Source organism: Candoia aspera, chromosome 7 (genome assembly GCF_035149785.1).
Source record: "Candoia aspera isolate rCanAsp1 chromosome 7, rCanAsp1.hap2, whole genome shotgun sequence".
In the NCBI taxonomy this organism is placed as follows: Eukaryota; Metazoa; Chordata; class Lepidosauria; order Squamata; family Boidae; genus Candoia; species Candoia aspera.
The window spans coordinates 18,143,740-18,158,446 of record NC_086159.1 but is presented as its reverse complement, the minus strand read 5'-3'; the positions used below and the strand labels follow the sequence as shown (position 1 = coordinate 18,158,446).

The 14,707-nt window shown below is 38.1% G+C and overlaps 1 protein-coding gene across 1 annotated transcript in view; it reads right to left on the bottom strand.

The window, feature by feature from the left end:
• Window positions 1-12,794, bottom strand: part of FGD4 (FYVE, RhoGEF and PH domain containing 4) — a 76,797-nt gene extending 64,003 nt beyond the window's left edge. Inside the window, exon 1 of the mRNA XM_063307947.1 lies at window positions 12,584-12,794. Coding sequence (XP_063164017.1) covers window positions 12,584-12,746 — 163 coding nt within the window. The 5' untranslated portion in view covers window positions 12,747-12,794. The remainder of the gene's footprint in view (window positions 1-12,583) is intronic.
• Window positions 12,795-14,707: the final 1,913 nt, after the last annotated feature.

The window sequence follows — 14,707 nt, the reverse complement described above, 5'->3', positions numbered from 1 at the left end:
AAATTTCTAATCATTGGTTTAACAGAAGTTGTAGTTGACTGGGACTCCAACAGCACACATACAAACAAACACTGCCTTCAGTATTAAAATCAGGTCCATTAAAACAAGATTCAACATAATAATATACAAAGTTAGCATCACATCTATCAGGAATGGTCAATACAGCATTCATGAATGAAACCTCAATCTCCATTCAGTTAAACAACTGAATTCTCTGAGATGACCTATTGCTCACACAAACACATAGACATCTATGTAACACAGAGAGCAAAGGCTGAACTTCATGAAAAATTTAAATGCCTGAATCCAACTGGACATTTATCATGCAAAATCAGCTTATTTAACGCAAATGATCATGTTTTGCTTGATGATTGGATAATGTTTCTTTCAGTGACCAGATAAAACAAAACATATACAGTATAAACAAGCTACAGCAGAAAACATCCACATAAACACCATACGTTTGAACATAAAAAAATAAGGGAGTAAGTAATACAGTACTATCAATAGTAAAAAGAAGAAGTGAATGTTCAAGCAAGACTGCAACAAGTTAACGATGTGAATATAAATGTGCTACAGATTCTAATAGTCCGAGATATTGAAATAATTATTAGAACAAGATATTAGAGTGATGCCAGTTGATGTTTCAATCCCACATAACAGAAGCATAGTTATGGGCATGTTTTCATTATATCTTACATACAGGTTTCTCAAGCTTCAGTTTCTGAAGCTTATCACTGTTCATTTTTTGTAAAAAATAGAAATAGTTCATTAAAAAATATCCACACACATTAACACTGGGAGCTTAATGTCCTTCTGTTTAGAAATAATGCTTTGAACTTCTCTGATCACAGAGAACTTTCATATAAGGATGGCAGTTAAGAGAATGGCCAATGCAGGGGCAAACGTGCCATTAACTCTTACCAAAAAATAAATTGGTTTCCTGTTAGCTTCCAAGTGTACTTCTAAGTACTTGTTTTGACCTTTATAGCCATACAAGGCTTGACAGTGAAGCACTTGCAGGAACACCTTCAACCTGCCTGATGTGGTCATCCCAGAAGAAACTATTTGTGCTCCTCCCCCACACTTTTGAGATATGAGAGAGGTTGAGGCTTGTGTTGAGGCTTCTAGGCCTTTCTGTAAATGCACCTAAATTCTGGAACAGCCTTCCCCAAGAAAGTTAATCTTCCCCCCTCTATTCTGTTCTATTAGTTATTAAAACCTGAATTATTTTGAGATATCTTTGGGGATGAGCTGGCACCATCAGACTGGTTGATGATGTTGCTTTTTATTATTTTATACACTTTGTCCACGGATGTTTTCTTGTATTTCCATTGATACATACAAACCCCACCATGAGTCTTTTAGAATGCAGCAAAGTACAAATCTAATTTTAAAAAATAAGTAATTCCAAAGAGTCTATCGGCATAGTAAGGTGTGGAACCTTGATCTAGACAAACATAGAATTTAAGACACATATTGCTATTGATAAATGCAACAACAATGCAGTACCATCACTGAGCATGGTGCTTTAGAGTGTTCCTGCCCATAACAGCTTACAAACAAACATGCAAGGGAAATAGAGAAAGGTGAGGCTGGAATAAAGATATAAGCTAAAGAAAATTGTGCTGTAGGAGCAGCTGCAAGCATATGGGACAGCAAAAGAGAAATGGATGGCTTTTGGGACAATAGGACACCACTGGACAGCAAAGAGCAAGGCAACTAAACAAGCCCATTATAAGAAACAGAAGGATGGACAAGAAATGTTTTAAAGAGTATAATCAAATTAAGAGAGAAATAAAAGATCTAGTATCTACTCTGAAATAGTAGATATCTACAGTAATACAAATAGAAAAACATCAGAACACCCTGTAACACTCACTTCGTCCCACATGACAATTAAACATGGTCTACTGCTCACTTATGACCACTTTGCAACACAAGCAGTCTTGCATTCCTCCTAGAAGATGCTTCAGTTCTGATGGAGCACTCTAGGAAGGAAGTTAAAAGCCGAGGAGCAGCCATTGAGAAAACTATTCATTCATACTTGCTCTATAGAGAGCTCCAAAAGAAAGGTCACCTTTTACCAATCACAGAGACCAAAATGAGGACCTTCTCAAGGGGGCGACTGCGAACATAAGCAAGGTTCACATCCCATCACCCTTGTCTCAGAATAGGCTTTACTGCCTATATTACTTTTACTTTTCTTTTTAAAATGTTAATTTTTGGTCTGATTTGTATCTTCATAGTCTAAGAAATTCATGAGCCATTTTCTCAATTCTGACCTACTAACATGGCAAATACACAGGCAGTTGGATTGGTGGAATTAACCAACTGGCACAGTTAAATTAAAATCTATTCCATCCTTCCATGTAAAATGATAGCCTTAGCAAAAGGAATGGAGTGCATGAGACGGAGGTCAGAAAATGCATGGAAAAAACATCTTGTATCAATCTTGTACTGCTGGTCTTAAATAAATGTGTTTATTCAATAATGGTTGTAAGTAACAAAAGCCCACTTGATCAATCTAACTATGAATGATCTGAACTTAACCTCATTTAATCATAAATATGGATGTATCCTACCCACACACAGAAGTTCTATCTTCATCTACGATAGCATTTATAAAAGAAATCTTTTAAAATTCAGTAGCATTAAAAAAAATTAAAGACATTGCTTATGCTGCTGTAGCTTTTACCTCCTCCCGAAAAAAAGCCAAGAAAACCATGTTACTTTCTTTTCACATGCATACATCTTCAGAAAACTTGTCCAAAAGTCAATGCACAATAATCCCTAATGGTGGGGAGTCTATGATTCAAGAGAAATGAGTCTCGTATACAGTCATCACTGTTTCCAGTAACATCCGCATTTTATGCACAAATTATTTTATCAAAACCAAGTATGTATTGTCTTCATCACACCACACAACCAACCAGCTCCTCTAAGCTTTAAATATGAATTTTGTCATTATTATTCTATGCAATCCAACATGTAAATCTCTCATATATTCATTAGATTGTATCACTGCAGAATGGTAGCCAAAACGGCATTTAACAGCAAATTCAGGTAGGGCTTGCTGGGACTGTCGCTTTAAAACAATACAAAATTAAGCTGCTGGAATGAAGACAAAAGAGCCTTGCTCTCTCTTGCTCTGTTATACAGAAACACACACACCCTCTGGCTGATCAGCATCTATAGAAAGAATGGCTGACAATAACAGCTCATTGATGGAACATCAATATCATAAGCCATGCTGCCACTGATAAGAGAAACGTTTTGCATTTAGCACTTACCTTTCACGAGCTAAATTCACTCCTCCTGGTGGCAAATCGCTTTTGCTTTTAAAAAACAACAACAACAATAATAAACACATTTACATGTTTCTCCAGCAAGCTAGGCTAAGTCTCCCATTAACACACTCCATTGCAGATAATTGCAGGCAGCACACACTCCCCTGCTTTTCCCAGTTCCCAACACACCAAGGATAATCACATTCCAGTGGGGAGTGAACAGATGGTGGATTCCATGGTAACCAACTCTCCAAAGGCTATTGGTAGAAGTGTGTGACTACTGCTTATTTGGTAACAATCCCTCTTTGTGCTTTGGCTGTGCAAATCTTGAACGACGGGACGGAGAACATTTAGCAGGCGTTAGGCAAGGCGAGCAGGTGATTTGGCATGTTAAACAACACTGCAATACAAACCAAACTAGGCTCAAGAACGTTACATGTACAATCCATGGAAGGCTGGGTACTCCAATGTAAAAATCACTTCATTTATTTTACATTTCTTGCCTGCCCTATTGCAAAGGGTTGAAGTGGTTAACCAAGGGCAAGCACATACAACAGGACAATAACAATCCAAAGTAAAACTTAGCAAACCAAAGCAATCTAAAAGTGCACTTTCCCATTTTTATATGGACTTCTAATCTTCCTCCATGATTGACTGAGTTTGAGATCTCCAGATTGAGTTGGAAGTGTACTTCTTAAACTTGGCTTTCCACTTAAATTAATTTCATGTGATCCGTATGGCCAAAAGCAACTAAAGAAACATTTTGACCAATCCCTCCAGAAAAATGAAAGGAGAATCACGTTTATGATATATTGTGGGTGTGCATTTCTGTACCAGAAAAGGAAAGATGAGAAAACCTAAAACATAACACCAAAACTTCCTTTGAAGGGAATCAGTGCCCAATATATAAAGCAGTTAAGTTTCCAGGGTAATAGGCAAAACTACTTAATTAATTAATTAAAAAAACAGCTTACATTACATGGCGATCTTCATTCTTTAATACAGCCTCTCTCATCCTGGTGGTCTCCAAAAGTTTATTTCAAATAGTATTCCTATATTCCCCATCACAGGAGTTGTAAATATATCTAGAGACCACCAGCTTGAGGAAGACGACCTTACTGTACTTTCTGCAGGTATTTCTTACTCCTTTCTGAAGAAGGACGCAATTTTCTAATTTAAGGATTTATTCCACACAATTACAGTTGCTGTGTTAAGATAGCCCCATGGTTTTCTACCAGGGAATGTATAATCTTGATTGGTCTTCATAATAATTTGGGGTCTTTTCTGGCTCAATTGCTGTTCAGTTGAAACCAAAGCAGAGCTGGTATTTTCTCTGCAACACTGCAGCTCTGCTAAACTTCGTGATTTCTTTTTGGGAGGGATTCATGGTTCCCCACCACCTCTCTGCTTCCCTTCCTCCACAGATACGTGATTATTTCACCTTCTGAGATGTTTACAGTATTAAATGCAGTGAGAGAATAGTGTCAAGGAAGTTTGTATATTCACAAATGATCTTCAGTTGCATAGCTTCCCATCATGGCAACGTGGAAGGACTGGGTATTTGCTAGCCATTTATTTTATACTTTTTTTTCCATTAAGAAAGAGGCACTTCTTGACTGTCATTTCTGCACTTGCTCAGCTAGAGGAAAACTGATTGGCTCTTAGTGATTCAGATGCCTCAGAATTTTAGCTCTGAAAAAAACAGGGAAGAAACGAAGTGTGGTTACACCGTTCTGCCTTGACTCAAGAGTTGGGTTTGAATGACATGCCAGATGCTGTTTTGCAAAGCCCGCAGAGCAAGGGTCTGAAAGGCAAAAGCCTTGAAGTTATAGTAAGGGGTTGAATCTAAAAATAATTACAAACTATTGCAAGTAAACAAAACAAGATCCCTTCACTTCTCAAAAGAAAAGGATGGGGAGACTTATGAGAGGTCCAAGAACTTACAGATCCCTTGGTAGCTGTGGGAACCCCTGTGCCAGGACTCAGTCACCACTGGTGTAGCTATCTAGTCATCGGGCTACAGTAGGAAGGCTTTGATGGGCTAAGTTCCAAAGCAGTTTAGACAAGTTCTACTCTGGTGAAGCTCATAGTCTTCTTAGAAGTACCTGATTTTTATCCTTCAAGCAACGATCCTCCCTAGCAGAGTTGGCCCTTTGCTTGTTCAGGGGAAAAGAGTGTTAAAAATTAATTGAAGCAAGCATTTTCCAAATAAGTGAAATCAGCTGAACCAGAGATAAACTATCTGCTGTTATAAATCAAGGAAGCCAAACCATTAGTTAGCTCATTATACTCTCAAGCCTAGGACCTTGATTCAACCAACCTATGCTCTGTGCCTCCTATAAATATGATGGTTTTCTAGTTGCCAACTTTCCCTACACACAGCAGAGAAAATTTGGGATAGAGAGAAGTTTGTCTCCCTCTCACAGTAATTGAGCTTGGGGTCCTTCTCTGAAACACAAATGGGAATACTTCTTTATACCATGCATAGTTCACCAACAGAATACACTCCCATGCAATATATTGACAGCCACACATTTAGAGAGTCTTTGAAGATGACCAGGCAATTTCACGGCAGGATGTGTTTTCATGGCTACTATTCTTGATGGTTGTATTCTACCTCTGATCTCAGGTAGTGTATTGTAAATACCAGCTGCTAGGAAGCAACAATAGAAAAGAGCGTTTGCTTTCACACCCCATTTGTGAGCTTCCTGGATGCATCTGGTTAGCCACTGTGAGATAGAACATCAGGTTAGAGGGGCTGCTGGTCTGATCCAGCAGGGCTGTTTTATATTCCTACTCATTGCAGGCAGCAGGTCGCTGGCAGTTTTTCTTGCAAAAACGACCGGTTGGGCTAGACCATTAAAAGATACTTAAAGCCACCAAAAGATTAAAAGAAAATGATGGTCAGACTAAAAGTGATCTGAGGAATCTGTCTTACATCCCTTCTACCAGTTATACACCATTTGACAGCTTGTCAGAACAATTAATATACAGGTTTGTTCATCAATTATATTGTTGATTTTGTCCTTTTTACTTTTATTGGTTATTTTTATTTGATGTTTTCATCATATTCTATAGGCTGACTAGTTACTTCCCAAATGAGGCAGTATACAAGCTGATAAATGCATGCATGCATGCATACATATTTGCATATACTTACTTTTCTTTTTTTTTTGCTGACTATTTATGCCATGTCTTTATATCCTGGAAATGCTCCTGTTCCTTTCACATTCCTAAATCCAATTCTACAAATTCTTCGTAGCCCTCAAATACATAATACTCACTAGTGATCTCCACAGGATAGTTCAGCACTGCAAAGCCTATATGAAAAGCACAGAGCAGTATATGTGACAGTTTATTTAGAAAACCAGCTTACTTCCACAATTAGACAGCAGCACTTTAAATTAATACTCAGTTCCCTTTGGGAGGTTATGTTTGCTACAGGCTTAAAAAGTGATCTGCTTTCATTTTCATGACACCCACACATACTTACCTTAAATAATCTTTTTGTTTACAACGGTTATGGACATACATTAATTAATCGAATCTTTAAGTAAGAGGCATCAATGGCTTCCTCCTAGGATTGTGGTGACAGTTTGAACTCTGAAATAAATCTGATATCCATAGATTATAGTCAAGCAAGTTTTGGCAGTTCCAGCTACACACAGTTGTCCTCAGCTTTAATTAGAATTGTTGCTCTAAAAATAGAGCAGTTTCATATGTACAACACTATTCTTCATATACATGTTCATGGCCTCAGAAAAATAAATACTCATTCTTCATAACATGAAATGGAGGAAATTCAGTCTGTCTCTCTGTAGACAGTAAATAATGTTCTACTCCATACTTTCTAAGCAGCATTCTTTGGTACTTCTATTGAGTGAGTGAGTGAGTGTATATTTCTGACTGAGCAGGATCTGAGTGTCCAGGAAGACCCACAAATTAAGCAACTCCAACTGCTCCCTAGTGCCCAATTTCAGATAGAGAGAGTCATATCCAGTTATCTGCAGTGTAGTATCTCTGCCATAGGAGCCTCCCAAGTAACAATAGTTACTCAACTCCCTTGGCCTGGGTTCATGGCTGATGCCAAACCAAAATCCAGATGAGCACATTTCTGAGAAACACCTCCCTCTATAGCCAACCAGATTTCAGTAATACATGGTCATGGATAAGATCATGGATGAGGAATATACACTCACTCATTCACTCGTAATACTAGACCCTATCATTCCATAAATATTTAAGGCTTGCTAAAATGTAAAGCAAATGATGTAGAATCTCTTCAATGTCCTAATAGCTCAACTGCTTATATAGTAAGGTAAGGATGTAAGTTTATGTGAAATCCATAAGTCAGTTCATCTGGAGAACTGAACAATCCCAAAGACTGAAAAGGAGAGCATTACAAGGGGAGCTGCTATTTATCTCTACAATAAATAAATAATAAAGGTATCAAAATGCAGTATTGAGAAGCTTGGCAGCAGCTTTTAGAAATGATAATTCCATGTATAGAAGACATGGATTGTCAACTCTTGTAGAAGAACACCAAGTCTCTAAACTGCAGTAACGCATGACCTCTAAGTAAACATCTTGGGCTCTCTATATAATCCACAGTTGGTTGATTGAGCTGCTGAACACTGGCCATGACAGAGAATCCTTAATAGATTGCAGCAGAGGCCAGAGGGCCTTTGAACAAATCTATCTTGTGCACCATGTTTTCCTGGCTCAGGAGGTCTTTCTCACAGTCATTCATCCCCTAAACATCTCCTATTTAGAGTAATGTGATTTACATGGAAATAACCTTGAAGACCACTCAGAATCTACAGCCATAGTAGTAGTTATGGGTGCTTCTCACTTCACCCACTAACACCATTGTTCCATAAGCTAAACTGCTTATTGGTTGGCTTCAAGGCGTTGATTGTCACCTATAAGCCTTTCATGACTTGCACCCTGGTTATTTATGAGAGCATCTTTCTCTATTGTTTTTGCTTAACCATTAAGATCTAAAAAAGCTGGCATGCTCCAGGTTCCAACTATAAAACATTATCACCTTGAGGGACTTAGGAGATGCCTCTTTTCAGTATTTGCCTCTGCTCTGTGGAACAGTGTGCCCCCTGGACTCACATGGCCTTGACCCTGTTGGGCTTCCACAAAGCCAAAAAACCTGACTCTTTAGTCAAGCCTTGGGCTAGGATAGAGGGAGTCTGTTCACCAGTGATAGTTTTTTGTGAGATATATGTTTGAGTTGTGTGCCATGTACTCTCCTGGCCTTGCCTGGCTGTTTTTAGCTGTTATTTTTCTGATGTTTTTCATCTCATAGTGTAAACCACTTTGAGACCGCTTACAAGCTGACAAACAGATAAATAAAACAAGGCAAATTCTGCTTCAGACCTGATCTCTTATAGGAACTTGCAACATGTCCAGCAATTACCCTTAATAAATGGGATTTTAGACCACATGAAATTTTTAAGCAACTCATGTGGCATCTCTTCTACTCTCCCTTTTACAACTGGATTTTAAAGGAAGCAATTGTTATCCACTGTGATGCATCAAAACAAACTTTCTTCCAATACCCTTAAGAAATAAGCTCTCAAATGCCAATTTTGACATGTGAGATAAGTGGACACAAAGTTCCACTTAAAAACCCATTTAAGGCACATCTATTTGCATGAAACTCTTCTGGGAGGTAAAATTCTTCAGTTCAGTCAATAATGAAACTGCAGCATCAAACCCACTGGTGATCATAACCGTGTGCTTTAGCTATTTTGCCCACACAGTGAATTATTTGGGTTTCTGTGGAGGGAGAAGGAGAGCAAACAGCAAGGTTCAATGTTCCTGGCATACAGAGTCTGTGCCAGTCTGTAAGACAATTGTATATTCTTGGGTTTAGAGCCCCTTTTCTTGGATTTGCACCATCTTGTTAACCATTAAAAACAAATTCTGCTTTGGAGCTTAATAGCAAACAGCAGATAGTGTAAACTCCTTTTTCCCTGCCCCAACTGTCCTAACAACCAGGAAACACACTGAGACAAGGAACTGGTCTCTAATATTTATTGCTAGTACTTAACAGGAATCCTAACAAACTGAAGAAGCGTGGGGAAAACCCAGACATATAACCCCCAAGGGTTAAGGCGGTCCCGATCTGTGTCTCTTTGAATGGCTGAACAATTCATCAGTGCTACGCATGCGCTTGACAGTCTGGATGGGAGCCCCCTGCTCGCCATCCTTACTCATGACACCAACTGAGGTCAATTCTAAAGAGGAAGTTGTTCCCACACAGTGCAAAAGAAAGGGGAAGGAAAAAGAAAGCCAGCAGGCCATCACTGCAAAACTGAAACTGCATCAAAGCCACCCACCAGAACACCATGGTGGGGATAGGGGATGCACAAAACATCTGCAGGCTAAATATTAACCAACTAATATTCAGCACATTGCTGTACACTACTGTTACCAACTCTAGGTAGGCATTTCTCTTAGAGACAATCCTGCAGAATCAAGGGAAAAAACCCCCACCAAATTGCAACCTCCAATATAATGAACTCATTTCTAAATCAGGAAGTGAAACAGAAGTGCTAGCTAGTTTCGGACTTAAATATATTGAGCTACTCAGTCATTTCAAGTGCCTTCATATTTTGACCTGACTGCTACCACACTACTGGAGTAAAAATGTACTTCATTAGCAGTATACTTATATGGTATTTTCTGGACATTTTGAACCCAGCTTAAACAAATGTTCACAAACACAACTATAAGGCTTTATTCTTCACCAATAAGGTTTTGTTTGCCAAGAAATGGATGTAGCTACAAAGCTGGAACATTTATGCCACCGTGACTGATCTGTAGGAGTGAGCTACCCAATTCATAGTGAAAGGGAGTATTTTGAAAGGAACACTAATACATGCCTAAAGCAGTATGTGTCATTGTATATGCTCAAATCCACTCAGCCTGCACAAAGCCACACTTTTGATGGAAGTATGTCTCCCAGCAACCCTTTCTTCTTATCTAATCTACTGTCTTGGAGGGCCTACACGCTCAAGGCTACCAGAAAGCCTGGTTATATTGTATATGGCATATTGGGACTATCTCTAAGGGATGTTTGAAAGAGAAGCAAGGGGACACATTAAAAAAAAACAGAGACTAACAGTTTGGATGAGATTAAACAGTTGCATCATTAAAATATGGATATGGGAACAGCCAACAATTCAGACTGTTTCAAAGGGCACTGGAAAAATATACGTAGAATCAAGCTTAATAACTCCTGCCTGCTAATAGTTTTCTATCTCTGGAATCACAGGCAGTATGCCTTGAATGCCAGTTACTACCCAGTAACAATGGAGATGGGCCATTGCCTTCTTGTCACTGTTGGGAAGTTTCTGGATGTGGCTGTTTGGTCACTAGATAACAAAGACTGCTTGACTAGATGAGCCATTTACCTGCCCCCAAAGGGTTATTCTTTGTTCTTATTGAGTCTGCATATGTAAGATCAGACAGGATCAGCATGCACTGGATCCCATCAACTAAACAATGTCATCTTATGGGACCCAAGAGGTGTGCCTTCACTACTGCTGTGACTATCCTCAGGAGCAGCATTCCCCCAAGTTGTGTATGGTTCTGACCCTGTTGTCATTCAAACTGGGCCAGAACTATTTGTGAACCCACTAGAGCAGTGTTCCTCAACCCTGGCAACTTTAAGATGTGTGGACTTCAACCCACAGAATTCCCCAGCCAGCATATTGGGAGTTGAAGTCCACACATCTTAAAATTGCCAAGGTTGAGAAACACTGCACTAGAGTATGATATGAAGTCGCTGTCTTCACTGCTGCAGTTGTCTTCTTTTTTGGTTTTTTCTTGTTATTATGATGCACATTGAACCCTCTTTGCATGCTACCTTAGAAACCAAATAAATAAATAAAATGTCCAAAGAATAATAAAAAGTTCACCAGGACTAAGTCTGCTTCCAGACAAGGCTCTTACTGGGCAGTTATCCTGCTTCCTTCAAGGACTTTTCCGGAGGGATCTAGATGAATATACTTTCCTTTTTCCCAACACTTCTGTCATTTTCAAGTAACCATACAATGGCTTTTAACTAATAACATTAGAGTCCATCTATTTGGAAACACCCAACAGTGAAAAATATTGTGGTAATAGAATTAGAGCGTCATTTAGATCTGAAATGTTCTTCACCAAGGAGTATTAAGGATGCTGGCAGGTGCTCCATTCTCAGCACTCAGATTTCTTGCGGTGGATAGCTATCATGTTACAATTAAGTATGATTTCTTGTGAGCAGTTAGTAGAAGTTTCTGGTACACATATTCTTACAATAGGAACAATTGTTGCTAAACATGACCTAGACATTTCAAAATCGTTGATGAAATGTTGCAATAAGCCTACAATCTTTGTCAAGTTTGTAAGTTTCAATATGTATGTGAGACTCTAGCAAATCTGGAGGAGTTCACCTTTTGAAATTTTAAAAGAAATACAGCATTTTTTGGCTTAATTAACTGTTACATTTATTAACTGCTTTTATATTAATTGATATTGCTCCATTTTCAGAAAAATGTTATGTGAATTGGACTATGATCCAATTATGATCCAATTATCAACTTCATTATTACTACTGTACTTTTATGAAATCCAGCTTACCGTCTGAATGGTTCTAATGTCCCAAAAGATAACTTATCAAGCAATACAAGCTAAACCCAATTACACCTAAGCAAGACATACATTTAATTAATCAACCCTTTTTGACAACTGCTGGATTCTGCAGCAAAGTAAAGACTTATCACACCAACCCCCCAACAGCAAGGAGTGGGACTCACATCACCAATTTCCCCCCAGAACCTCAGTTTTTGTCAGTCTTCTCCTTTTCCTAGTCCTGCCTTCCCAAAAAGTAATTATAGTTACAAACCACTGAAATAACAACAAAAACTTTCCAAAACAATAATGTTCCAGATGTGAACCTTAGAAATCTTAATTCTGCCTTTCTGGGTTTTTCTACACAACAATTACATGGCAAAACAAGAACAGGAAAATGCACAGCCTGTAAAAACTTTTAATTATAAATGCACATGAAATAATTCTTCCAGAAATTCAAATAAATGCATTTAGAAAACTGTGAATTGCTCCCAGGATGTTTTGTGCATTTTGTGGATATTCCCTTGCACAATAGTACAACAGCCCTTAACAGTCTAGTTTCAAAATAACAACCAAAATAACAACCAAATCACTCAGATAAAACAAAGACAATCACAGAGTTATCCAGATTAGTAGCAGACTGGATTTACTTACAAATATACCTGAACATATTTCAACTTGATACACATCCAGAAAAGTATCCACTGCATTTCTAAGCTGTAAATCTTTTTCTTCAAATAGTTCAGTATAGTTTTCTTCTTCGCATGAGAAAGAAATTGCTTCAATTTCAAAAAAGGAAGTGCTGACTTTCATCACTGTTACCATGTGTGATGTGGGTCAGGAAATATGCAAGAATTTAAAATGTAACAGCTGTTTTAAAAAAGGAGAATGTTAGATATTTACTTAGAAAGAACAAATGTTATGGTGATTATACGGCACAATTCAGACCAACATTTCTAACTCTGACTTTAGAGGAACTGATTTAAGTATACGTTTCACTTTTTGCTGGAAATCGAGGGCCCCATATATTTAAATTCTGTCTAGATTGTGCCTGTATTTCTTTGACCACAGTATTCAATTTTACCATTTATGTGGATCCTGAGAGTGTGCCGGTACACTTCTCATATCTGCCAGCTAGTGGGATGCAGGCAACAGCAAGTTGGCCTACAAGATAACTCTATAAATAAGAGATTCTACCTTGCATAAAACAATATGAACATACTTTGGGATAAAACAGAGCTTTGGTTGTGTTTATTGCATACTGGCCAAAATGTGCCCAAATTAACAAAGACTATCCATAATATTGAGAGCTAGTTTGGTGCAATGGTTAAGGTATCAGGCTAGAAACCAGGAGACCGTGAGTTCTAATCCTGCCTTAGGCACAAAACCAGCTGGGTGACCTTGGGCCAGTCACTTTCTCTCAACCCTATGAAGGAGGCAATGGCAAACCACTTCTGAAAAACCTTGCCAAGAAAATTGCAGGGACTTGTCCAGGCAGTCTCCAAGAATCAGATACAATTGAACAGATAAAAGAAAAAAATCCATAGTATTACTAAGGAATGGCATGGGAGTGAGTAAGGCTGCTAACCAAGTCTATATTTCTCATAAAGCTTTTGAGAAAAGCTTGACTGACCAAATCTATGATGGGCACAGTGAAAGTCAATATTTATAAACCTATTTGGTGATGACCATGGCATATGAAAACTTGAGACATGGAATGTAAGACTATTAAATGGCAAAGACAGGAATTGGTGAACAAAATGATAGAAGGAAAAATAGATACATTGTGTTTCTATGTAACTTAAAAGAAAAGAGATGTAATAGATCTAAATAAAGATGGAGTTGATTAATCCCTGCGGAAAGTGAAGGTATAAGTTTAATTAGTTAATTAAGAATTAAAGGGCTAAATATATACATATTTTAAAGTATGAATTGATATCATCTAGAGACATATATTAATGTATATGAACATAAGAATCTATAGGTTGGTGACAGCTGCATGCACATCCCAAGGAATGGTGATAATGGAAAACCAGAAATGATGGTTGGGAAAAATTATGCAACTTTCTGTATGAATAAGAACTGGGGGGAAAATTATTCTGCTTCAACTTCAAGAAAAGAAAATACTACTCCTACATGAAAAAGATACAAACCTTACATGAATGTATGAGTCCTACATGAAATAAAAAGATACATGCCACCTGCCAACAATGCTTCTCTGGATTCTACATAGGACAAAGAGACTAAACTGCTTAAAAGAATTAATGGACACAAGTGTGACATCAGGACTCAAATCAAGGACAAAGTAATATCAGGGCATTTCAACTTCCCAGGACACTCCATTACAGATCTCAAAGTATCTATTTTGAAAAAAAAAAAAGTAACAGCACAATTGAGTGAGAGACTGCTGAACTGATAAACCATGTATATCAAATGGTTTCAGGCTACCTCAGAAGGTCTCAACAAATACAATGGGTTTTTAACACATTATAATTAATTGATAAAGTACTTATGATCTGTATAACCATCCTGTCTTCCCCACCTGTCCCCTCCTGCCTCAGTTTAGCTTCCACAGAAAGCTATAGCTCACAAAAGCTTATGCCTTTTTGTAAAGTCTGCCTTCTGAAAAGGTGCTACCAGACTCCTCCTGATTTATGGCTCCACGAAAAAACATGATTAGATCTTCTCCCCCTAAAATGAATGTAAACTGGACTTAAGGAAAGAGGAGGAGGAATCTGCCTGAAACAGAGTGAAATACATACATACATACAACAGACTGTCACAGA